This window comes from Podarcis liolepis (genome assembly GCF_965112155.1).
Source record: "Podarcis liolepis genome assembly, chromosome: 9".
Classification (NCBI taxonomy): Eukaryota; Metazoa; Chordata; class Lepidosauria; order Squamata; family Lacertidae; genus Podarcis; species Podarcis liolepis.
The window spans coordinates 76,894,446-76,921,454 of record NC_139564.1 but is presented as its reverse complement, the minus strand read 5'-3'; the positions used below and the strand labels follow the sequence as shown (position 1 = coordinate 76,921,454).

General features: G+C 43.6%; 1 protein-coding gene across 3 annotated transcripts in view; it reads left to right on the top strand.

Annotated features, from left to right (window-relative positions):
- SCAPER (S-phase cyclin A associated protein in the ER) overlaps window positions 1–27,009 on the top strand; it is a 194,148-nt gene that overhangs the window by 103,408 nt on the left and 63,731 nt on the right. For all 3 annotated transcript variants that reach the window (XM_083460692.1, XM_083460691.1, XM_083460693.1), the window contains one exon: window positions 20,448–20,563. In XM_083460692.1, coding sequence (XP_083316818.1) covers window positions 20,448–20,563 — 116 coding nt within the window. The remainder of the gene's footprint in view (window positions 1–20,447; window positions 20,564–27,009) is intronic.

Genomic DNA, 27,009 nt, shown 5'->3' with positions numbered 1-27,009 from the left:
CTGAAGTCTCTCAGCCCCACTCACCTCACAGAATGTTTGTTGTGGGGGAGGAAGGGAGAGGAGAATGTGAGCCGCTTTGAGACTCCTTAAAGGGAGTGAAAGGCGGGATATCAAATCCAAACTCCTCTTCTTCTTCTTCTACTAGACACACAGGCGCACACTCTCTCTTTCATGCACACGTTTGTGTTGGTATAGATATGTGTGTATGTGGATTAATTAATCTGTGGCATTTATGATATTGACTGACCATGCATGTTTATTCAAGTCCCAGTATGTTTTGTTCATGTGACTTTTGAAAGTGGTGTTACATCCAACTAGTTTTACTTGGACAAAACTCACTGAAATGGATGGCCATTCCTAACTTACTCCCATTAATTTCAGTGGGCCTACTCTGAATAAAATGTCGTTGGTTGCAACCCCAAGAGGTGTAAATGAGAGGTTTTATGATTATGTGTTATATTCTACAGCTAGTAGATGAAAGTTGCACTATCAATATATTGAAAACAGAAAAACGAGTTGAAAATGCCACCCTGAGCTGCTGCATCCTTTTGAATTGATTTAATTGTTTTTAAATGTTCTTTTCAAATATTTTTATCATAAATATAGAAAAATAGAAACCAATCATTCATTAAATATCACTAAATCTCCAACATTAAATCTCAGAAATCTACTACAGCATCAGAGAACAGTGCATATGCATATATATTTATTGTTCTGAAACGAGAAGAAGAATACATTTCACAACAAATTGGGCATCTTATGTTTGCTTCTCTTGTATGCATATGGAACAGGTGGGGCTTTTTTTCAGCTGGAACTCAGTTCCAGCACCTCTCAGGTGGGTGCCATTGCCACTATAAGAAAAGGGAGGCATTAATCTTCTTCTAGAAAAATAGCACTGGGAGCAGGTAAGCTTTTTTTGCAGCCACCACGTCAGTTGTGTTCTCACAGCACAACAGCAAGGATGAGGACCTGTTGCCCTCCAGATGTGTTAGATTAAAACTCCCATCATGTCTGGCCATTGGCCATGCTAGTTGGAGTTCAGCAACATCTGGAGGACCACAGCTTCCCTTTCGCTGCCATACAGCATGATGGAATATAGAGCCAGGCCTTGCTTACAGATCCTAGTTCTGGAGCACAGAGAAGGAGCCAAACGGGAGAAGGCATTTCCTACAGTGTTTTTCCTACAACTAATTTACTGTTCCCAAAGTGTGTGTTTCTCCTATTTCATCTAACATTGTGAAAATCCTTAATGCTTTAACCAAACAAAATGGAAAATCACTGCATCTCGATTCAGTCTCATGTAAAACCATTTCTCTGCTTATTGGTTAAAGATGAATTTAACTTCAGGCTTTGAATAGCAACAGAGTAACATAAGCTTTGTGCGGCTTATCAGCAGCTTTTCAGACATGTGTGTGCCATTACTACAAGTAAACAGAATTTAAATGGATGGAGTTGACATGGATCCCCCCACAAAAAAATACCAATCCTGTTTTTAAGAATACAGCCAGACTGCTGCTTAAAGCTGGCAGCATGTCACACAGACGTTACTAAGTAAGTTCATATCTGCCAAAGTTTATAAGCTGGTGGAAGTGAGAAGGCAAAATATTCCCTGACCCATGTCGCCGAGTGTAATGCGGTGCAATATCAGATTCTGGCAAAGCCTGCTTTAGTTTGGGTTCATTGAAATCCAAATACCACAAGCAATGGAAGAAAAATAAATATGGGCTGTAGAAGTATCTGCTTGAAAATGGGAGATCTTTACTGTGCAATGTCTATTCTACATGTCAGCACTCATGTAGCATAGCACAACTGAACCATTCTCCTAGGAGAGTGCAATTTGTGCATTCAACATAGGAGATGTACATGTGAGAAAATGTACCCTGGGGTCTACTACACAGTTATTCATGCCTTGGTAACTTCCGGGTTAGACTACAGCAGGGAGTGACTAGCATGTGGCCCTCCAGTTGTTTGTACTCCAACTCCCATCATCCCTGATCATTGATCATGCTGACGGTGTCTGACAGTAGTCTTAACAACCTCCGGATGGAACTACATTGGCTACACCTGCTCTAACCATTACGCCATATTGACTCTTGACTAAAGATGTGTGTTCACTTCTCAACATGTGAAAAGCTGATCTGAATGGGGTTTTTAATTTGTTGTGGAATGAAGGCTAACAAGTTCCATTTGTACTCATTGATACCATTTGGGCGAATGGTCAGGAATACAGAGCACATCTTTGGCTACCCCTGGTTAGAGTTTGGACTTGAATTGGGGAGGACCCAGGTTCAAATTCCCTCTTACCTTACCTCTTCCATAAGCCTGCCCAACCATTACAATAATCTTTGGAGCCCACCTACCCTTCCAAAGCCCCCTTTCAATCTGAGATTAGGTGGGTAGTGACAGGAGAGAGGGCTTTTTATGGGGGGAAATAAGATACATGACCCACGTGTGGGTAATTACCCACACCCAATAGTCTCCTTTGACTGGACTTAACCATCCAGGGGTCCTTTACTTTTAATTAAAAGAATTGGCTGGGTGTCTAGATTCAAAGCATGGTGCTTAACACACTCTCCAGCGGGAGTGAGCCCCCAGCAGAGTTTAAAATGGTCACAAAGTCAAGGAGCAATATAACATGGGAGTAATAGGCTGATAGACCTTTGTATATATCCCGATTAGTTTGCTTGCAGCATTTCTCCTTTTCTTCCCCCCTCTCAATGAACAGACCACTCTTAAGTAGGTTTTTAAAAAAGGGTTTGCTTACAAAATCCAAAGGTCCGATTTATGCGCTATCACATTCAGCAGCAAGGAGAACACAGGTAGAATACTCTTGGGTACAAAATACAGAAATATAGTTTTGAGCATGCAGGCTGAGCTTAGAGCAAGCTTAGACATGTCCTTCCTGGTTACAGAAGGCTGCCAAATAAAATGATAATAACACAGAGAGAGAGACAGACACAGACACAGACATTCAAGCCTTCTCTCAGGCTAAAAGACATGACCTAAAAGGGAAAGAGGGATTGAGAGGGAAAGGATATGCATTTTTAAGGGGCCTCAAAGAGAAGGGTTTAAATTCATTAATTACATAAACAGTTAAAAGATACAGTTTCCTTGAATAAGACCAGGCTTCCCTGAAAGACTGCTTTCTCCCATCCTCAAACCTTCATGTCCTAGGAGGCCCTGCTCCGTATTCCCAGCAGAATGAAATGAGGCAGGCCTTTTCAAGTTGTGGAATAGTCTTCCCCAAAGGCACACCTGGCACCGTGTTTCTGGTCATTTCAGCACCTGGTGAAGGTGTTTCTAGTCAGCCAGGCCTTTTAAATAGAATGCGCCTCTGTTTTAGAATTCGTTTTAATTCTAGGAATGCAGCAAGTTGGGGGTTTTATATTCTTGTTTTTAATGGTTTTATTTGAATTTCATTAATTTTTTCACTTATTTATTCAAAGCTGCCATACAAACTTCATGTTATGAAGGTGGCACACAAATGTCATCAATAAATAAATAACTTGGGGAGGATATTTGGGAAAAAAGGCGAACAGTTTGTAACACTTCCTTAACTCAAAAGGTTTATTGCAGTGGGTCTGCCCCTATAATGGGACACCATTTCACTATAAGTTATTTAAATCTTGCACAGATGGCAAACTGTTCTTTAGGCCTCAGGGCGGATAAGGAAAAAATGAACATATGTACAGTATTACGAATATCTGTTCTTAATTGGTCCATTTGAGCCAAGGGTGTGTATATATTTTAACAGGAAAACAAGGATTCTTGTTGCTAGCATTGATATCCATCAGCTAACAGAATAATAGGTCTAACTCTTCTCAGGAACTATTGTACACATGAACTTAAAATGTTTTTTTAAAAACAAGCCTGCAGTTTAATCAAACAAATATTTTCCCCTTATCGCAAGGAGGTATCTCTCTTCGGTGGCAGATTTGTAAGCAGTGCGGGTTGTATTTCTGATGCTGTCTGTAATCATACCATTGCTAATTGTGGCGTAATGCAGTAACCTAAACAAACGTTATTGAATTTTCCTCACAAATTCTTCACGAGTCGTTTTACTACAGAGACTGTTTTGTAGGTAGTACAGGCAGTAATTTATTTATTTTTTAAGAAAAAACAAGAGTGGCACAGAAGTGGTTCTGTTTATATAGGTGTGTGTATACACAAGATAGCACTGTGAAACTTTATTTGTCTTACTTATTTTGAAAAATTAGACCCGACATTTCTCTATAAATATACGCAAAACATTTATAGATTATACCCAATTTAACAAATTAGCAATAACAGAATAAGTGAAAAATGAAACATAAACCCACACTTTGACAGCAGAAAGAAACAGAGAAAATAGTGATGCTGCAGTGCAAAGCAAATAACACCCCCAAAACAACACCAGTCCCCCTCCGGGCACCTGAAGGTGTAGGGAAGCTGTTGTTTGCCAGGTGTCTTCTCATTCCTGACAGTTGGCAGTGTTGGTTGGGGCAGATGAGAGTTGGGAATCCAACAACTGGAGGGCCATAGCTTGTGGCACGTTTGTGATGAGGTTGGGCAGGTCTCCTGGCCTCCGAAGGCCCCTTGGGGAGGGCATTGAGAAGGCCCTGCTTCTGGCAGAGTTGTGCTGGGCTTTGGTTGGTGGGAGCACCTGGAGCAGGATCTCACTTGTCGAACGGAGTGAGTACACATGAGGAATGGCATCCAAATATTCAGGTTACTTACGCCATCATTTCTTTGACTATAATTTAATTTCCATTGACAAGTGATTCTCCACTTCCACTCATAGCTAGACGTGGGTGGTTCAGAATATGGGTAAGCACCTCTTTTTATTCCCAAGCTGTTTCATGTGTTCTTGGCACCAGCCGCTACAAGTGAACATTCTGATTTAATCTGGTGACATCTTTGTGGTTAGTTATTTAAGTTGTGTGTTAGTTATTTGAGTTGCTTTTCTAGCATTCCGGCCTCCAAGTTGGCTCAGAACAAGTAATTTAAATGTTAACATGAATTAGCCCTTCCTCTCACCAAAGTCTCTCCCAATGCCCACTGTCTTCCCAATGTCTTCTCTCATCTGCTGTCTTCCTCTACACCCCAGGCAGGAAGAAGCCTCTCTCCACTGGTAGCCTTAAAGTGGGTGACCTGGTGGCTGGGGGGGCTTCTTTTACTCCCTAGGAGCAGAAACAACAGAGAGGCAAGATGTTTCTGGCTGCTGTTGGTTCTTGAAGCCACGGCAGGCTCAGTGTAAATATAATAGGGAGCACATTGGATGCCGCCTGGTGTGTGCCTGGGCTGTGCAAAGAAGAAATGGCAACAAGGGAGTGGGCCTCTTCGGTTGTGGCATGCTCTGCTGTGCCAACACTAGCCTCTTCTCAGCATCAGGCTGAGACTTTCCTCTTCAGTTGGGAGCATGATGGAATTTTTATTCTTCTAATTTGATTGTAAGTCGCCTAGAGACTGCCCTGCATTAGGCAATTAATTAATTAATACTTATGAATTCATAGAATGATAGAAATGTAGAGTTGGAAGGGATCCCAAGGGCCATCTAGTCCAACCCCCTGCAATGCAGGCTAAAGCATCCGTGACAGGTGACCATCCAATCTTTGCTGGAAAACCTCCAAGGAAGGAGAGTCCACAACCTCCCAAGGGAGACTGTTCCACTGTCAAACAGCTCTTATCAATTGGTGGGACACGGGTGGCGCTGTGGTCTAAACCACGGAGCCTCTTGGGCTTGTCAGTCAGAAGGTTGGCAGTTCAAATCCCCGTGATGGGGTGAGCTCCCGTTGCTCGGTCCCTGCTCCTGCCAACCTAGCAGTTCCAAAGCACAGTAGTGCAAGTAGATAAATAGATACTGCTGCGGTGGGAAGGTAAATGGCGTTTCCATGCGCTCTGGTTTCCATCATGGTGTTCCTTTGTGCCAGAAGTGGTTTAGTCCTGCTGCCCACCTGTCGCCCATTTGTCTGCGGACAAATCCCGGATCCCTCGGCCTGAAAGCGAGATGAGCGCCACAGCCCCATAGTCACCTTTGACTGGATTGAACCGTCCAGGGGTCCTTTACCTTTACCTTTATCAATTGCTTGATAGTTGCTGGTCCCATGGCTAAAAAATCAAAGCCAAAATAAATTGCCTTCTTAAAAAATATATACTGATGGATAGCTAGTTCATAGTTGCTGCTTGGGCAGTAGTGCTCACCGAAATGTGATATAAGCAGGACTGAATAATCTGGCAAGTTAGAATGCCTACTCTGGCCTGTTTTCTAAAGACAGAAAGGACGCTTTTAGTATTCCTTGGTATTGCAAACTCCCTTAACAATCGACACAGTTTAAGGATACACTAGTGATGGATGGCTGAACTTCCTCTCCTTATGAATAAAGTTAAGATGGTCTTCACATTTTGTGAAAATGATATTTTTCTTGCATTTAGTGACACTGCCAAAACCGACCACTTTAGTGTAACAAGAAAGGAAATAAACTGTCAGTAATATAAATGCAGTTCCCCCCAAATGACATCCATCTTCCTTCAACATTACATAATCAGCAGGCTACCAAGAGCTTTAAGTTTCTGAGAATTTTAGTTGACTTTTGTGAAAAGAATTGTACCAGTGTGCATGTTGCTATTGCATACTCCTGGGCAGTGCTTTTTTTCTGGGGGGCCGTAGGGGTACGCATACCCCTAAACATTTTGTGAATCTAAGTTTGGCCTCATTGAGGGGGAGTATTTCAATATGGTCCTATCACCTCCTGGCAAATAGAAGGGGAAGAAATGGAGGCAGTGAGAGATTTTACTTTCTTGGGCTCCATGATCACTGCAGATGGTGACAGCAGCCACAAAATTAAAAGACGCCTGCTTCTTGGGAGAAAAGCAATGACAAACCTAGACAGCATCTTAAAAAGCAGAGACATCACCTTGCCAACAAAGGTCCGTATAGTTAAAGCTATGGTTTTCCCAGTAGTGATGTATGGAAGTGAGAGCTGGACCATCAAGAAGGCTGATCGCCGAAGAATGGATGCTTTTGAATTATGGTGCTGGAGGAGACTCTTGAGAGTCCCATGGACTGCAAGAAGATCAAACGTATCCATTCTTAAGGAAATCTGCCCTGAGAGCTCACTGGAAGGACAGATCCTGAAGCTGAGGCTCTAATACTTTGGCCACCTCAGGAGAAGAGAAGACTCCCTGGAAAAGACCCTGATGTTGGGAAACATGGAGGGCACAAGGAGAAGGGGATGACAGAGGACGAGATGGTTGGACAGTGCTCTCGAAGCTACCAACATGAGTTTAACCAAACTGTGGGAGGTCCATGGGGTTACGAAGAGTCGGACACAACTAAACGACTAAACAACAATTTCAATATGAGTAGGAAAATCATAATAGCACTGCTCTTGGGCAGAATTTAAGCAACCATGTTGCATTGGAAGTGCTTGAAAAACTGAAGAGGTGCCAATAATTGTTAGCATGATTGCTCCCATGTTAATTTGAGATCTCATTGGCTCTATCTTTCCCTGCTTGCCAGAATAGCCTGTGTTTTCTGATCCCTACGTCTGATAAATCACTGTTCTAACCTTGTCCTTCCAGAGGATCCTTGTTAAAAAGTTTAATGTGAGCCGCTAAGATTGTTGTTTTTCATGGTTCAGCTCCCTCCCCAGGAGCCTGGTTAAAATTCAGAGTGGGGAGCAGACACATCACCGAGTGCTTGCACATAAACATTAAGGTACTGTACATTGCACAACCTGCCATTTTACTAACTGCAGCTGCAGAGGCATTGGTTGAACTGCTGATCACCTGTTATTGGACTGCCATGTGTTCCTAGCATAAAGCCCTACTGAGGCCTTCTGTCAGCATAGAAATATGAGAAGAAGCTGACTTATACTGAGTCAGATCATTTATCCATCTAGTCAAGTGTTTTCTACACTGACTTACACCACTCTCTTCTGCCTTGGTCAGACCACACCTAGAATACTGTGTCCAGTTCTGGACACCACAATTTAAGAAGGATGTTGACAAACTGGGACTTGTGCAAAGGAGGGCAACCAAAATCATCAAGGGTCTGGAAACCAAGCCTTATGAGGAATGGTTGAAGGAGCTGGGTGTGTTTAGCCTGGAAAACGAGACTGAGACAAGATATGGCCATCTTCAAATATCTCAAAGGCTGTCACATGAAAGATGGAGCAAGGTGGTTTTCTTCTGCTCCAGAAGGTAGGACTTGGACCAATGGCATCAAGTTACAAGAAAGGAGATTCTGAGTGAAGATCAGGAAAACCTTTCTGACAGCAAGAGCTGTTTGACAGTGGGATGAATTCTCTGGGAAGGTGGTGGCCTGTCCTTCCTTGGAGGTTTTTAAGCAGACGTTGGATGGCCATCTATTATGAATGCTTTAGTTGAGATTCCTTCATTTCAGGGGGTTAAACTAGATGACTCGGGGTCCCTTCCAACTGTATGATTCTTATGCTCTCCTGATTTTGAAAAAGTCACATTCATCATGAAAGAGAGGGGAAACATTTGCTGCCTTTACAATCTTGTTCCATTGCTCGTAGATTGTACAGTGAGAAAAGGGCAAAGGAAAGGTGAACACGACGGCATTTGTAAGGAACAGAGACATTCCTCCCTCCTTTCCCCACCCAAGCATTATTCTGCCACTAGTGAAGTCTCATTATTTCTGAGTGTCCTAATCAATAGGGTCATGAAAGATTGATTTTGGCAGCTGTCACGCTGTTTATGACACAGATCATATATAGTCATTTATAGAAGTGGGCAGTAATTCTCTTGTTAACTTGCAAGTCAAGAAATCAGTGGACACATCTTGCTTGTCAGGGGTGGTGAAAAAGATCTTGATAGTGTCACTCATTGACTGAGAGGAGGAGACTTGACACTGTTAATTGAATTTCCCAGGGGAACATAAAAAGAAAGAAAGAAAGAGACCCTAATACCATGCCGTCAGGAGGAAGGAGGGGTGGAAACAACACAAGCTGTCACCATGGGGGAACTGCTTACATTGATTTAACGTTGCTAATGGCTGGGCCTGGATGAAGCATTGCCCAAAGGGAGAACAGAGTTCACCACAGTTGCTCCTTCGCACTTACTAAAAGTCTTTCAAACTTGTGGCCCTTTTACTTGTGGAGTTATAAGAGATAATGCACAAGCAGTATTAAAGTGACTTAAAAATAGCTTAAAACAAATGAGACCACTCGTATTTATGTTCTGGCTCTGCCACAACAATTCCCCTCCCCTAATCCCCCCGACTGTAACATTTCTGGCTATGGGCCTGAGACTGGAGTACAACCTGGTTTGTGTTTCTGCATAATGTGAAAAATGGCCTTTATGAATGAAACATTCTTCCCACATGCACAGGATGCTGCACTTCTGCCTGTAAGGCCTGCATTCAAATCCTGAAAAGCAGAGAACTTGTTTTGGGGACATGCTGCACCCCTTGATTTAAAAAACATGGAAATATTGGGGCTGTCTTCCTCTGTATGAGCTGTCCAGGTTTTGAGATCTTTCAAAGAAGTCCTCCTCCCAGTTGTACCTGTTTGGCTGGACATGAGAGAGAGCCTTCTCAGTGGCTGCACCCAACAGTGGAGCTTTCTTCCTGAAGAGACTCACTCACCTCTTTCTTCTCCTTTTGCTGCCAAGCAAAGTCTTATATTTAGGAAATACTTTGGCCTTCAGTGTCCCTCTTACTTGATTTCTTTATTTCTTGTCCCTCTTACTGATTGAGAGTTTTCAGTTGTCTGCTGTCTTATGCTTAATGTGTTGATGTGCTATGCTTTGATGACATGGCTTTTTCGATTGTTTGGTTTTAGTTTTGTTAGCTGCTTTGAGTATCCCCTTAATAAAAAGACAGGTTTGTATGTGTCTACTGTTGTCTGTAGACCAGGAATGAGGAACCTTTGGCTCTCTTGACCCTGTTGGACTTCAGCTCCCATCAGCCCCAGCCAACATGGCCTGAGGGTTAGGGATGATGGGAGTTGGAGTCCAACAGTTACCTCTTCCACCTGGGGCTGCTTGTTGGATTTGAGCTTTGCAAAATTTAATGCAAACTGACCTGATCTGAGCCTCCTCGACTGATTTGCAGATTGGAACTTGTTTATTCTCTGGCTTTCGCTTTTCCCAGACATATCAACCCCCTTTCTCAGTCCAAAAACAGAAATAAATATCAAAGTATGTTTAAAGGTGCAACATTTGAGGGAGAACACATTCACTCAATGCATATTTTAAGAGAAAATACATTGAAATAATATTTTATATGGAGTTTTCCAGTGAATATGTCTTTTCTTAAGAAGATGGATGCAAAAACAAGATGGTACAATTTACGGGTGAACCCATATGAAAGCAGCATGAATCAAAAGTGGAAAGTTTTCCTTTCCCACTTCCAGGGCATTTCTCATTTGACAGAGAAACATGATGCCTTCTTAATACCATATCTTGACTTCAGCATTGCTGTAGGAGTCCTCGCTTCTTTAGCTTTAAAATGTCTTTAGTCTATATCATTAGGCAACTTCACTTGCTGTGTGTATTTTTTTAAGAACAAAGCACAACACTCCTGACCTCCTCCGAGTGCTCCCTTAGTGACCACGAAGGTTGGCTTTTTTAAAGAAAACAAGGCGTCAAACAACATTTTGGGGTTTCATTCTGTTTTTTAGATAAATTTGCCGTCCATTGCTTCACCAGTCATGATGTCAGATATTTACATTTCAGTCCAATGTTTGTCGTAACTTTCAAATACAAGGGACTGTGGGCAGACAGTGTTTATCACAGTGGAGAGACAGTCGGGAATGGTTGGCCTCAGCGGTGCAGAGTCCGGCTTGGTTATTTACTCTAGAATCTGCACATTGTCAGGACCGTAGCAAGTGGCTCATTGCTGCCATGGCTGTCCCATCTGAAGCTTTGAGGCGAAGGGGGATACACTGAAAGTTTCTTTTAAAAATATACATCTAAGAGTTGAAGCAAAATCACCATATCAGTAGATTTTTATAGTATCTGGAACTCTTAGGAGTTCCTGCCATTTCTTTAGAGATGTATTTTCTTTTTTATACTAAGTGTGAAAAGGGGTAGCATTCTTTCTGTTGGTTTCACAGATGAAATTAGCATTTTTTTAATGGATTGTGATTTTTAAACATTGTGTTTTGTTTTTATTTGTTTTTATTTATTTATTTTTGGTGCACTGCTGAGAATGGTAGAAGGTTTATAAGTTCTTTAAATCAAGGATGGGGAACCAGTGGCACTTCAGATGTTTTTGGACTTCCAGTCCTATGAGCCCAAGCAAGCATGCCCAGGGGGGAGGAATTATGGGAGATTTCATCAAACAGTTGGGGGTCCAGAAGTTTCCACCCCAATATACACATAAAAAATTAACATCTTCTAGCAACGGTTTCAAAACTGAGTACAGGATGGAGGTCAAAAAGATGCGCAAGGGTGGAACGACCCCTTTGGAACGACACCTTCTCTTGCAGTGACAGCGGGCCATGAGGTGCCTTCTGGGAGCGGCAGCATCTCCACTTGAGGGACCTCTGAGGCAAGAACATGAGGCCCATTTCTCATCTCACCCAGCATCCTGCTCTCCCAGGGACCAGCCAGGTACCTGCTGGAAACCTGCAAGCAGGATTCAAACACAAAAGCCTCTCTCTCCCTGTAGCCTCCAGCAACTGACATTCAGAAGCATTGCTGCCTTGGACTATGGAGCCAGAGCACAGCCATCATGGCTAGTAGCCCTTGATAAGTCATCATTGATAGATGAATTTGGCCAGTCCTCTTTTTAAACCTCCCAAGTTGGTGGCCATCCCTGTCTCCTGTGGGGGTGAGTTCCATAGGTCAACTGTATGCTTTTTGAAGAAGTATTTTTATCTGTCTTTCCAACATTCAGCTTCATTGGATTTCCCAAGTTCTAAAGAGGGGGGAAAGCCTGTCTCTGCCCCCTCTCTCCATGACATGATTAATTTTATAAACTTCTATCATGTCACCTCCTACTTGCCACTTCTCTAAACTATAAAAAGCTTTCTTCATAAGGGAGTCACTTGATCTGCTTGAACATTTTGGTTGTCCTTTTCTGAACCTTTTCCAACTCTACCAAAACTGCACAGTAGTCCAAATGTGGTTGCACCATAGAATTGTAAAATGGCATGATAATATTGACCGTTTTATATTCAGTTCCTTTCCTAATGATCCCTAGCATCTGGAGGGCCACCAATATTCATTCACACTGCTTTGGGGACATCACTTTTTTCTGAGTTTTTTTGAACAAATATTTCATGGGTTCGTGTTGTCGCTTCTTATTTCCTCTCCTTCCACATTTATTGGGAGGAAGAATCTTCCTCTTCTGCAACAGTTCAGGGCAGGTGCACCATCTCCATGGGGCAGCACCCCCCATGTCCACAAGGATGGGGCCAGGAGGCCTGAAGGGATGCCGCCCCAGACTGTGCAGCGTCAGCCTGACAGGCGAATGTCACGCATGCAACGCGCAATGCATGGGGTGTCACTTACACTGCATGCATGACATCATCCCCCCCAAAAAATGTTGGGTGCAACTCAGTGCCTGTGTTCGGGGGGCGGGAATGTGGCCTTACTTGTGTCAACCAGTAGCTTCCATTGTACAGCCCCCACACCCCACATTAGAAGACCCAGCAAACTGACCCAGCATGCATTTTGTAGCATCATAGATCTTGCCTAATCTGAGCACCAATTTGGTTTTTATTTATGGGGAGGTTGAAACTCTTTTTCTCCAGGAAGCTCTGTTGTAAAACTGTATTGGTGCATAAATGTCCTGCTGTTTGTTTTTTTCCTTTAAACACACGCGCACGTGCACACACACACACACACACAAACACAGAGGGGGGGTACAGATGCCTCAACTTGGCCACTAGAGGGAGCAGTGCTGGCAGGAATATGGTGCTGTCTTTGACTGGGCTTGAAATCACAACAGCTGAAAATGGGGGTCTTCTAGTGTATGCTCAGTATTCAGTGTAACGTATGAATAAAAAGTAAACTTTTTAATCTATTCCGAGGCATACTTTTACTGAAAAAACAAGTTCCAGCAACTTCAGTGAAGATTAATCCCTTACATATCTATTCACAAGTAAAGTCCACGTTATTAAGCAGGCTTGCATTTGAAAAATAGGCAAACAGTACAGGAGACAAACAGGGACGCGGCTGGCGCTGTGAGTTAAACCACAGAGCCTAGGACTTGCCGATCAGAAGGTCGGCGGTTCGAATCCCCGCAACGGGGTGAGCTCCTGTTGCTCGGTCCCTGCTCCTGCCAACCTAGCAGTTCGAAAGCACATCAAAGAGCAAGTAGATAAATAGGTACCACTCTAGTGGGAAGGTAAATGGCGTTTCCGTGCGCTGCTCTGGTTCGCCAGAAGCGGCTTAGTCCTGCTGGCCACATGACCCGGAAGCTGTACGCCGGCTCCCTCGGCCAGGAAAGCGAGATGAGTGCCGCAACCCCAGAGTCGGCCACGACTGGATTTAGCGGTCAGGGGTCCCTTTATCTTTACCTTACAGGAGACAAACATCCTCAAAGGCTTCTGCTCAAATTCCTCTGATTGCACTATTTTTTCCATTCTTGTGATGACCAGCTGGAGGAGAGAAGTTTTTAGGGAGAACAGCTGGAGAGGCCTTAGTGTCCCATCTCTTTCACTGATGAAATGGCTCCTGTGTCATTTGTAGTACAGTGGTACCTCGGGTTAAGTACTTAATTTGTTCTGGAGGTCCGTTCTTAACCTGAAACTGTTCTTAACCTGAAGCACCACTTTAGCTAATGGGGCCTCCCTCTGCTGTCGAGCTGCCAGAGCACGATTTCTGTTCTCATCCTGAAGCAAAGTTCTTAACCTGAAGCACTATTTCAGGCTTAGCGAAGTCTGTAACCTGAAGCGTATGTAACCTGAAGTGTATGTAACCCGAGCTACCACTGTAATTCATGTTAAGAAATCAGTAATTAATATTGATAGTTGGGTTTGTTTGCTTCCCCTCTTTCCTCCCCTCCCCCTCCCTTTCCCCTTTTCATGTCAGGTATTTTTAGAATGTAAGCCTGATTTTTTTTTGGGGGGGGGTTGCTGCTTTCATTGCTTCTAAGCCACTTTGAGAGCCTTTCTGGCTAAAGGGGAAGGTATAAATGCTTTGAATGAATAAAAAACAACACTCTGGTGAGTGGGCAGTAGGAATGAATTGCAAATTCTGCCAAGATTCAAATAATTTCAGCAAAAAAGTTTGCCAATTGACCTTTCTCTATTTTTTTTAAAAATAAGCATCTCTGAATATACACCAGTTTACGTCATTTGTTTTTTGCGGAGAATTTAAGTTTTTTCTTGGCACAGAACCTGAATAATTTGTCTGGTGTGCCTGTGGGGATGGGGATGCTGCTCGTCTCGGACCCCTGCCAAGAATAATCCCAGAGCCTTCACACCATAGGAATATAGAGAGAGAGGTGCAATCGAAATTATTCAGCCCCCATTGCATAGCTGTCAACGTTTCCCTTTTTTAAAGGGAAATTCCCTTATTCCAAATAGGATTCCTCGCAAGAAAAGGGGAAAGTTGACAGCTATGCCCCATTGCAAATCAGGTTTATTATCAAAATTTACTGACTTTCAACTGTTTGAAATGAGCAAATCAAAAGCAATTGAAATAGCTCAACACAACTGATGCTTCAGGTGGTTCCCCAAAATTCAGCTGAAATTGCAACTTCTAGTGGCTTCTCCAGTCTCACTATTATTCAACCCCTTCATGGCAAGCATCTTTAGTACTTAGTAGAGCAGCCTTATGCTGCTATGACCTGCTGCAAACGAGAGGCATAGCCAGACAACAGCTTCTGGCAGCGTTCCTGAGGAATCTGAGCCCCTTCCTCCTGAGCAATGGCCTCCAGTTCAGTAATATTATTTGTGTGCTGCAACCACCTTCTTCAAATCCTAGCAGTTCGAAAACACATCAAAGTGCAAGTAGATAAATAGGTACCGCTCCAGCGGGAAGGTAAACGGCGTTTCCATGCGCTGCTCTGGTTCGCCAGAAGCGGCTGAGTCCTGCTGGCCACATGACCCGGAAGCTGTACGCTGGCTCCCTCGGCCAGTAAAGCGAGATGAGCGCCGCAACCCCAGAGTCGGCCACGACTGGACCTAATGGTCAGGGGTCCCTTTACCTTTACTATTCAGTCATTTCTTTTAGGCTCTTAATAAGACCCAAGTAGTTAATAAAAGTTATTTGGGGCCATTTTATGCATTGATTTTCATGGTGTGACCTTTAATATCATGGCCTATGCCAAGACCCTTTTTTCTTTTTCTTTTTACCTTTTCAGTGAAAACGAGGTCCTCACAAACCGACTCAGATGTAGAAACAGGCTTAAGGTGCAGCTTGGAATATGCATCCCTATAACCTTTAGTGTCTTAGTTGGCCAATGGCATTTACCAAGAAGGGCAACTTTTAAAACAATTAAACTGTGACACTTGTACCAAGTTAGACCATTGGTCCATCTGCACAAGCAGTTCTCTGGTTCCCAAGAGGAGACCTTCCCAGCCCTGCCTGGAATTGCTGGTGGGTTGGATCTGGGATGTTCTGCATGCAAACGAGACGCACTGAGCTACATCTATTTGCTGTGTAGAGCCACAAAGTCTCCCTTGAATGTGACTTCAGCACTTTCATAAATGCAGAGCTGATAAGAAGAACCTCAGTACTTTCTCTCACTGTAAAGCAATTTGTACCCTCATTGTATCTTCATTTTGAAGCTGGGTTCAAATTGCTTTCAGTTTTGCAGTTTGATCCTTCCTGTGATTTGTAGGCAATTGCTGCCCTTTCAAAGATCAAGGTTTTTTTTATCCAATCAGAAGTGTCTGCTAACGGATGATTAAAGGTGAGGGAGACAATTTTTGCCTATTTCCTCCTCCCACCAGTAAACCCTCCCCCCAAGAAAAAGTATTCTCTAACCTTCAAACAGGTTTTTGGGAAACTGTGGTGGTTGCCTGGCAGAGGGGAAATCATAAAAAGCCGCTTCCTGTCCACCTCTTCAAGCAGACACTTTCACCAGGGCAATGGTGCTAGAAGGACCAATAGGATTTCACCCAGGCTATTTAGGTAAGTGGTAGGCTGCTACTGAGGAGTCAGGAGGAAGGCCTCTTTGCCTCTCTCAAGTTGAGGAGCATGCCAGAGTTTTCTTCACCAAATATCTTTGACACAGTTCTGACAAATTCACACATTGCTTGTGATTGTAAACAGGGGCGGAGGAAGGGGGGGTGAGGTGGGGCGGGGTGCCCCAAGTGTACCCACTGAGGGGCGTGACAAAATGCTGGGCGGCATTCACCGCGGGGCCTGCAGCACACCCCAGCCACACGTCTTTCCTGGGAGTGACGCGGTGGCTTGGGCTCCTGCAGGCTCTGCGCTGCCCAAACGGTCCGCCAGCTGCCTCCCCCCCCCAGCTGTAGTGCGGCTGAGTGGGAGGAGGCAGGCAGACTTCGGAGGCCCCGTGGAGCGCCCTGCCCCGGCTGGCCCTGCCCCTGGGCGCAGGGCACACGCACCACCCCAGGCGCCCGATCAGCTTGCTCTGCGGCTGATGGTAAAACAATATAGTAAAAATTAGGGTTGTGACATTTAATAGATTTACAGTATTCATCAATTAGAGTAACAATTTAAAACTTTTTGATTGAATTGTTGAATATTGCAGAGTATACGCAGACTTTCTGGAAGTATCTTGTTGGAAGCTGACAGGACGACCAGGAACAAAATGCTGCTCATTAGTAACTTGGTTACTTAGAGGTTTATTATTTACAGTAGACTCACAAGTTACTACAGTGGTACCTCGGGTTACAGACGCTTCAAGTTACAGACGCTTCAGGTTACGGACTCCACTAACCCAGAACTAGTACCTCGGGTTAAGAACTTAGCTTCAGGATGAGAACAGAAATCGTTCTCCGGCAGCAGCTGGAGTCCCCATTAGCTAAAGTGGTGCTTCAGGTTAAGAACAGTTTCAGGTTAAGAACGGACCTCTGGAACGAATTAAGTACTTAACCCGAGGTACCACTGTATATACAAGATACAGACACGGAGCTTAACTTTCTCTCACACTGAACTCAACTTCAGCTGACTCCAAGCCTCTCCTACACACACCAACAGACCAACCAGAGAAGTCATGAGTCATTATGCCTATATGGGTGACCTCGACCAATAGCAAAATTGTATCCAAGGTTCCCATATCACCAGGCAGAAAAACTCCTCTGCTCAGACTTCCTGGCCTTCCGCCAACTCACTAATTGCTTCTGTGAGAAAGCTGGATCAAAGCGCGTAGGCAAAATCCCAACATGAATAAACAGGCATTCTAATTAATCTGTTAACATATTATTATTATTATTATTATTATTATTATTATTAGGCTATTTTCAGTACATTTGTCCAAAGGCTAACACGGCAAGTAGGCTCTTAGAAGAAGTATTCCATCCTGTAGGAGAGATGGGGGAGATGAGGGAATGCCTCATTTAAGAGGATGATTGTTAGAAGATACATGTGCATCTTCTAAAACAAAATAAGGGGTGGTTTTTTTTGCTTGCAAGTACTTAATTTCAATCTGCCTACATATTTAATAGATAGGTCAACATCCTATGATTATAAAAGTTTAAAGCCTGGTGGTGGTTGTGATGATAATAAACCAGTTAAAACAATTTATGAGCTTTAACAGATTGGTAAAGGCACCTGACGTTTGTAATTTGGCTGCAGAAGAATCTGCAGAACATTTTTAAAGGAAACATAAGGATTTTTAAAATAACGAAGTAGTTAGCCAGCTGATTTTCAGTTTTTCCAATCCTACAGATTCCAGACCCAGACACCCACCTCTGCCTTGTAAATGAATGTTCGGAGCCTTGTTCCCCATCTGCTGCCTTTGCCCACAGCCAAGGAAGCTCTTCTCCCCACCCCCACCTGGGCCTTGATCACAAAGGACGTAATTATTGTCTGCGGGAGAGTCAAGTACAAAGACAGTTCATCCAGCCTGACCGCCACTGCTCTATGGGCCACCAAAGATTAACAGCTGCTTCTCCTTTGATTAGGTTAGGTAATAACAGTTACTTTAGTTAATAATTGGATGGGTTCCCAGTCTGTGTAATTCAGGTTTAGGCTGTCATTTTTTGCTGGCATGTAGCTGAGCTGTAGTATTGGAAGGGAGCCTGTAATCCTATCAGCTGCCACTAAAGTCATAGCAAATTCAGATCCATTAAGGTGTTGTGTCAGGTAGAGAAATAAAGAAGCCACACGGTCAAGTTGCAGGCTTTCTTCTGTGTCTAATCAAATCTGAACCAAATAGTTTTTTAAAGGGTGTTTTAAATACAGTATACATATATGAATACAAAGAGCTTTGTCTGCTTGGGCCTGCTATTTTCTTTCCTTCTATATATATATTTCCTATCTGCAAAAGCACTCATAGCTTAAAATAACAGGTAGTAATTAAATTTAAAAAAATATGAAAGAGGACAAGCAGGGAAAAGGAAAATAAGCAAATTCAGATATTACAGCCTCAGTTCTGGGGGAGGAAGAGCCACGTGGCCTTAGGTCAGACTAATCATGGGGATGCACATTGATGGAGCCAGATCTGAGAGGGGATGAACAAAATGGCAATTAGAATAATAATATAATTGTAGTTGGAAGGGACCCCAAGGGTCATCTAGTCCAACCCCCTGAAATGCAGGAATCTCAGCTAAAGCACCCATGGCAGATGCCCATCCAGTCTCTGCTTAAAAACTTACAAGGAAGTAGAGTCCCACTGTCTAATAGCTCTTACTGACGGAAAGTTCTTCCTGATGTTTAGTTGGAACTCCTTTCTGGTAACTTGAAGCCATTGTTTCAAGTCCTAGCCTCCAGAGCAGGAAGAAACAATGAGACCCCCTTGAATCCAGAGATTTGGATATACGCCCCAAGTTTAGATTTGTGACACATAGCCATTTCTGCCTGTGGTCACACCTTGGACAGTGGTGAACTCAAAGGTGTTTTCATTGCAGGGTGAAGTCTTTCTCCCCCCAGCTCTGCTCCTGACAGAGACTCCATCCCAAGTGCTTTCAGGATCAGGACTTCTTCTGGTTTAGAAGGAAGCTGGGGTTGAAAGGTCGACTCTAAGAACTCTCTCTTGCTGTCAGGCTAGTGCTAGCACCGTGCTTTTCCTGCCGAGCTTCCTGTTGCTTGCCTTGTCAGTCTTTCAGATAGTTCTCCTTCTATGCCAGTAATCCTGTCTTAGGCTCCAGGGCTCTAGTCTTTTCCCCTAGCTAAACAGCTCTCCTCATCTTGCTTGCAAGCCTATGTCTCCATGAATACCAATTTCTGTTGGTATTCAGCTGCTGGATGTTCCAGCTGTGGCAATAGTTGGATGCATAGGTCTTTTCCACATGGATCTCTTTTCTTTTTAGCTGGAGATGTCAGGAATTGAACTTGTGACCTTCCGCACATAAAGCATGTACTCTTCCGCTGCACTGAGGCACCTCCCCTGTGGTCCCTCCTCCCTTTGAGCATGTGGAACTAGCTGTGTAGTTCTCTGTGTCCTGGTCAAATTGCCCAAATGTCACCTAAGTTCATACATTCTGTGTGCAGACTTGGCATAGCCAAAAGCAAACAATCCCTAAAGCGAGGAGCATGACTCATCGTGGGGGGGGGGCAGTAATAAGGTCCTTTTGCTTTGCATGGCTTGGTTCGTGTGTTTGCTCATTCACAATAGAATTGACTATAGGTAGTTCCCACTAGTGGTTGCCAAGGTTTCTCCAAAATATAGTCAAAGCGAGAGGTGTTTCTTTTTCTTTCCCCCGGTTATCTGGCTAAGACCCAAAGAACTGTGTGGCTGGTTCTGCACACCAAAAGGATTGGTTTACCTTGCTCAAATAGCTGCCTCCTATGTCTTTTGGCAAACTTCTTTTGAAATTGAAAGGACTTCAGTGGCATGGAGGATCCAGTACCTGGAAGTCAAAGAACCCCACTAGCTGAATGGAAAGCTTGGTGCTTGGCTGAAGCATTTGCAGTCAACATTTTAATCAGGCACACACGCATCACGACCAGGCATTGAAGAACCATGCTCTCACGGAAGGCAGTGATGGCCAGCAACCAAGAAAGAGGATGAGACAGATTCACGGAGGAGGAGAGGGATGTTGATCACTCCTGGAAAGGACGGCGGTGCTTCTGCCTCCACAGATAGAGGCAGCAAGGCTTCTGGAAACCACAGGAGGGAGAGGGCTGCTCTTGTCCTCTGGTCCTGCTTGTGGGTTTTCCACAGGGGCATCTGGGTGGTCCCAGTGGGAACAGGATACTGGTCTAGATAGGCCTCTTCTGGCCTGATCCAGCAGCTAGCTCTTCTTACATCCTTGATGTCATGTCCAGTTTCTCAAAGGTTTGCTGCATTTGAATGTGTACAAGTGTTCTATATAGCACTGAATAGTAAACTTGTGCAGTCAGACAAAACATTGCCTGATAAATCAGTAAAATACTTGGACTAATTACTCTTACTTTTTATGTTTTCAACGCAGAATACAGCAGATCAGGTTGCATTTCACGTGGCAGGGGGATTTACAGCCCTGGAACAAGTCCTTCAAGTTGTGACAACTTCGGCCAATGTGAATTCAGTTTCACGAATCCCTCTGAAGTGAGTAGGATGTTTTTTCATAGAATCATAGAGTTGGAATAGACCACAAGGGCCATCGAGTCCAACCCCCTGCCAAGCAGGGGGGTTTCCTTGCCTTTTTTTCGCGGTCAGTAAATTAATGGCATCATTGGTGGCTAGAACTATTTTTCTGGCTCTTGTTCTATCTGGCCTTCCTGTTTATTGATCTGTAAATGATAGTTGGTTTGCAGAGGGTTTTATACGGCTGAGTCCTGCTTTTGAAATCCTTTGTGCAAGGCAGGGCCTGACGCCAGAGCAAGTTTTTAAGCTATGTATTTATTTAAAATGTTTATATGTCACCTTTTGAGACTCTTTCAATGCAGCTTACAATGAAAACACAGAAATACAATGAAACTGCTGATAGATAAAATACTAGATGAGACTAGATGATAACCCAGGCAACCCTTCTAAAATTACTAAAATATTAAAATTATTTTAGATGTCTTTGAGTATATTTTCACACGCATGGACTTGCGTATTTGTACAGAGAAAGTTATCTTGTCAGTCAAGAGCACAGGAAGATGCTGTCCCAAATCTATGGTGGGTGCCAGCTTGCCATAGGTTCCATTTTGTGCCCACATGGAGCCACTTGGCAGCTGAAGTGACTTCCTCAGCACCGGTTGAAAAACCGGTATTCTGCCAGTGCATCATGTGTTCCCCCTCCCCTGGAACTGAGAAGCCATCATGCCCAGGCTTTTGACTTTGATTATTTATGTTGGTGGGATCTGCTGCAGAAGCTTTGTGCTACTTGTGATCTGTAATTTTGAAATGATTCTTTTTGAAACTAGAGGACTCATTGAAATAATTTTGTGTTGGGCAATGGTTTTGAAACCCTACAGGTTTTGAATACCTTTGCAAATTATTTTTGGTTACCTCCAGTCTACCAGATTGTTGTGTATATGCAAGTCTCATTTCACCCCGCTGCACTCCCCAGCCATACCCCATTTTAGTGCTACCTCATCCTCCTGCCCCTTCCATTGAAGAAGGAAGAAAAGAGAGAGGACACATGCAAACTTTGCAGGCAAGTTTTCCTCCAATTTCTACTGATGGGGGAAACTGGCATGTAGGCTGAGGGTATGTAGGAAATGAGCAGCAAAAAGGGGAGGGAGGGCACATGAGAGAAACGTGGAACTTAAAAGAAGGAAGTTCCTAATGAATGCTGAACTGCTTTCCAAGTTGTGTGAATAGAGCCTTTTGTAAGGGTTGCTGGATTTCTATGGTACCTTTGGCAGTGATTCCAATTGTAGGTTCAGTACAGGCATACAGTTAATCATAGATAAACCTTGGCAAATACTAATTTCAGGGCTTCAAAAGAACTAATCATAAAAGGAAGGATCCTATGTAATTCCAGTAGAAGCCTACATGGTATCCAGACAAGTGCAGAACGCTATATATCTCACAGTCATTGCAGTTACTGATTTTAGGGTCACTATGACATGTTTATTGTATATGATGATCCTCTAGATTTCAGAAGTCATGAGACACCAGAGGTCATTTCAGAAGTACCTGAAAATTCAAATAGTTTGTAAAGGTCCAGGCAGCAATTTCCTACCTATCTTTTCCCTGCCATTGCAACAGAGCAGTGCTCTGGGTGTGTGTTGCGCTTGTGTCAGGAAGAGAAAACAGCCTAATACTTAAGGAGGGACAAATGGGAGCGTGAATGGAAAAACTCCTTTGTGACTAGTGCTCAGTTTGCACACAAACTGAAACAAAACTATGACTCATGAGCATATGTTAGTGTGGGGGTACCCAGAGCAAAAATTGTGGGGGCTGCACTCCCTGCTCCCTCCTCCAGCTGTGCTGCCTGGAGCTAAGCCATGGTTTGGCTTAGACTTATTTACAAACCCAGGCTTGTCGTTTGTCTTGCAAGCTGTAACTGAGGTCGGTTGTTCATCTTCTGCTTGCAGTTTGTTTTGGGGAGACAAAACATGAGCCCAAGTTGACACATAACACTAAACCAAACCATGACAGAGCTCCAGATAATGCAGTGGAGCTGGGGCTGGAGTAGGAGGGAAGCAGCATAGTATCCACAAGCGCACACGCTCTCGCTCTCTCAGCCATAGTTTGTCTTAGCACTGCAGGTGAACCAGGCCAGTATTAGTTAAGGTTAGTCTCTTCCACATTCTCTGCTGTAGCTTTGTAGATGGACTGTTCTACAGAGGAGCTTCCATTAGACAACTTTCTAAAAACCACCAGAGGCATTTCCAATATGGTTACCAAGAGCAATAGGCAAATGCCAAACATTTTGTCCACGTTGTTATATAACTGAGGGTAAGCTCTTGTCTGCCAAGTATTAACACAGAACTGGCAGATTTATAAACCCCTTTAAAGCAAACAACTTAGAATAAAAACCTTAGATGAGGCCCTTCAGAGAAACTTTTCAGTCATAAATTACATTGACGTTCCAAGAAAATATGATAGAGATGATATGCTTATGCAGTTTACGCAATGATTTAAAAACACCAGTTTAGAGATACTGTGACGTGCCAGGGAGAAAGAAGTGTCGGGTTATGTGAGGGCAGCGTTTGGGTGCTGAGGAACCCTTCGGAGGTAATGGAAGCCTGCCACAAATTGTTCCGGTAGCATCATGGGACGCCTTGGGGTTCTCATGCTGCTGGTGGTAACACGTGAACCCCCAGCGCCCCTGGGGTGGAGCCGAAGAAAGGAAAGGAGCAAGACAGAACGAGAGCTCCAGACAACTTGCCGGCGTGGCTTAGGACCAGGGAGGCTGTGAGGTGTTGGTAGGAGAGGAATAACAGGCAAAGGAACTTGGCCTAGTGTAGGATTGTATGGCAGAGGTCCGACGCCTCCCAAATCTATCCCATTGAAAGGTATTCCTCCCACCTCAGCCTGGTGCCGCTCCTTGTGAAATTATTGCTTCTAAGCAGCTCTTACATCTGAAGGTGTCTTTATACTGCTAACCCTGCCAGGCCTGCGGACAGTGGTGGCTGGAGGGCCAAGAGGAAGAAAAGAAGGCAGGTGGATTTCTCAAGCGAAATCTGCTCTGTAGGGAGGAAAGTGAAGCAAACCTTTCGCCTGGGCAACACTTCTGCAGTGCTAGAAAAATAGCCTGCAGGGCCAACTCTCTTTTGGGGAAGGTTGTCAGCAAGACAACTCTGTGTTTCCCTGCAGTGTCTGTCCCCTTGGGTGTATCCCATACAATCTTTCCTGATATTGGTTGTTTCTTTTGGTTTCAGTCGGGTTTCTTTGCTGTTGTTACACATTATCCTTTTAAAAAAAGAGAAAATAAAAGGCCCCGGTGGTATTTTAATAGCATACCTGTTTATGTCTCCCTTGGGGTGGATGTGAGGAGATTATATGCACTGTTATCCTCATCTCTTTCCCCAAAATCCTGGCAGCATGGGGCAGCTCAGAACCTTAATCCAATGTCTACAAGATAAAGCTTTATTTTAGCAAAGGTTTAATGGTATGCCTTTTGTTTTGGATTTGCTGGTATTATTAGATCAGCAGGATAGACAGTGCTATGAAAAAAGTTGCATTTGTGCATGAAAGATGAGGGTTGGTTCCCTTACTGCCCTCTAATAAAACATTCAATCTTACAAAATAGAGGATACATTTAATATTATGAGCCATAGAGATGAACAGTTTTATTAGAGGCATGTGCAGAAAGTCAACAAGAGCTGCATATCAAAACCTACAAATGCATGTAAGAAGAGGATTCACATAGCTGCTTCATAAATTGCTCAGATTTGCTACCGAGTGTGCTTGACATATGTTTGTGTATACCTGTATGATAAACGTTGCGATATCTGGTGCAGAATTGTGATTTGGCTAGGAGTAATATATTTAGATAGACATTTTATCCTGTGCTTCTAGTGCCTATGCACTACTCAGGGTGGCTTATAGCAATTTAATATAAGCAGAAAGACAGGTCCTTGCCCCAAGGAGTTTACAATCTAAAATTCAACACAGGGGAAACAACACAGCAAAGAGAAGTGGATGCAGTTTATTTACTTATTGCATTTATAGGCCACCTTTCTGCCATATAGTTCCAGGCAACATATATTTCTCTCTCTCTCTCTCTCTCTCTCTCTCACACACACACACACACACACACAGAGAGAGAGAGAGAGAGAGAGAGAGAGAGAGAGAAGCAGCTGCAAGAAAGACTTGTGGTGCTTCCTGCTAAAAACACAAAAGTCAGGTGGTTAAGTTAACTCATACACAGATTTATAATCGATAGTGTTTGCTGTAGAAAAAATGGCTGTCACCCAGAGAGCCAGCTTCTTTACATACTCCAAAGGGCTTCTTTCCGCCTTTGAACAGCCAGCCAATGTGCTGTATCCCCAACTGCTTTTGAAAACCCAAGTAAGAGGTTGCCATGTGTGGCTATGACTGTATGAAACAGTGCAGGTCCACATCCTAATTGGACACACAAACTAGTAATTATTTGGATCCTGGCCTATGTCTCCATAGCTAATAAAATGACAGATTAGAGTAGTTAAGCTGTGGAAATATTTCAGCTTACTAGAGTGCTTAATCACTTCATCACCTCCAAATATTTCATTTTCATTGGAAGTTGGGAAATAGAATCAACCTTCATATAAATCATACAGATTTCTATAATCTATCTATCTATCTATCTATCTATCTATCTATCTATCTATCTCTTGTTAGGCAGTTAAATCTGAGGTTTGAGAGAGTGTATGAGTGTGCATATGCATGCAGGTGTGGGCAAACAGAAGCACTCTATTGTTTTTTTTTATTGTTTTCAAGGTACAGTACTAAAGATTCAAACCTTTCCTCTGTAGCTGCATGGCTTGGAAATTCACTTTTAAGAAATGGAATACTTGCATTTATTACCTAATGTAAGATTTTTGTAGGAAGACCAGCTACAAATCCCTAAAATATTTTCATGATTTTGCATTTTGGAGCTTTTGGGTGCATTCACATGTTACAGTAAGCCATAGTTGATGGTTTACCATGAACACATGTTGCATCCACTTCCCTCCTCCCCTGGCATGAGCAGGAGTGGCAAACCATGATCACTGCCTAGCATTATATCCAAACTGAGGATAATTGCTTGATTCACTCCAAATCATGATGTGTTTCCAAGTCTTGTTCTTGACTTAGTAGTTGTAGTTGGAGCAAAACGAACAATGATCCATGGTTTTGGCCTAACACTAAGCTAAGGATCATGATTTGTTGCTCATGCTAGGGAAAGTGCAAACCTCCATGTTCACAGCAAACCATTAACTATGGTTTTCCATGATGTGCAAACTGGGCCATAGCCAGACTTAAAATTTGAAAAACCATAGTAAATTCTATGACGCTTCCAATTCTAACTTTCTCTCCCCCCCCCTTTCCTTTGACTTGAGAAAATAAGCAGATGATAAAGGTGCTGGGCTTCACACAAGTTGCTGATCCGAGGCATGTGGAGAACAGTAGCTTATCCATGTGTCTGGGCCACCACCTGTGGCAGGTAGAGGAGTTTGCACTGATGTAGCTTCAGAGCCTGGCGTTCTCTGGTTCATGGGGTCACAAAGAGTCGGACACAACTAAACGACTAAACAACAAAGCTTCAGCAATGCTACTCTGGCTTGGCAGGTAGAGAAGAACATCTTGTTCTGCCAAACATCAAGTTATAATTTCATTATAAATCTTTCTTTTAAAATATCATAGGAACGTAGGAAACTGTCACAAGCCAGGTCAGACTGTTCATTTGTCCTTCCCAGGGTTGTCTGCCCAGACCGGCAGTGGCTCTGCAGAGTCTCAGACAGAAATCTTTCCCCATCGCCTGCAGCCTGGTCCCTATAGGGGAAGATGCCCGGGATCAGCCAGGAAACCCTCTGCCTGAAAAGCATGTGCTCTGCTATGGAGCTCTGGTGCATCCCAGTATACAATGCACCCATTTTTTACCATTGCATGACAAAGTACATGTAAACATGCTGTGAATCAAGTTGTAAATAGTTTCTTGCAGCCAAACCTTAGGAAAAATAGGAGGGATTTACTAGAAAAGCACAACCATGCTTCAGAAGTAGACAGATTGTAGGGTTCAAGCTGATTTAGGGAACCTAAGACGAAGCAGCCACCAATCATATTACATTCAACTATTATAATAAGCTCTTTGCATGCTGGATATGCTTTGAGGTGTGTGATGCTGGGCAGGGGAAACAGGAAATGCCCCAATTAACTAAATCCAATAAACTGAAGCTCAGTCCAGATAAGACAGAGGCAATGTTAGTGGATGGTTCCCTAGACCAGATAGGTGGAAGACTGCCTGCTCTTGATAGGGTTTCCCTCCCTCTTAAGGAGCAGGTACATAGCTTGGGGGTGCTGCTGTGTCCACTGCTGTTGTTTGAGGCTCAGGCGGCCTTCTGTCAGCTTCGGCTGGTGGCCCAGCCGCATCCCTCTCTGGACAGGGAGAGCCTAACTTCTGTGGCCTACGTTCTGGCAACCTCCAAGCT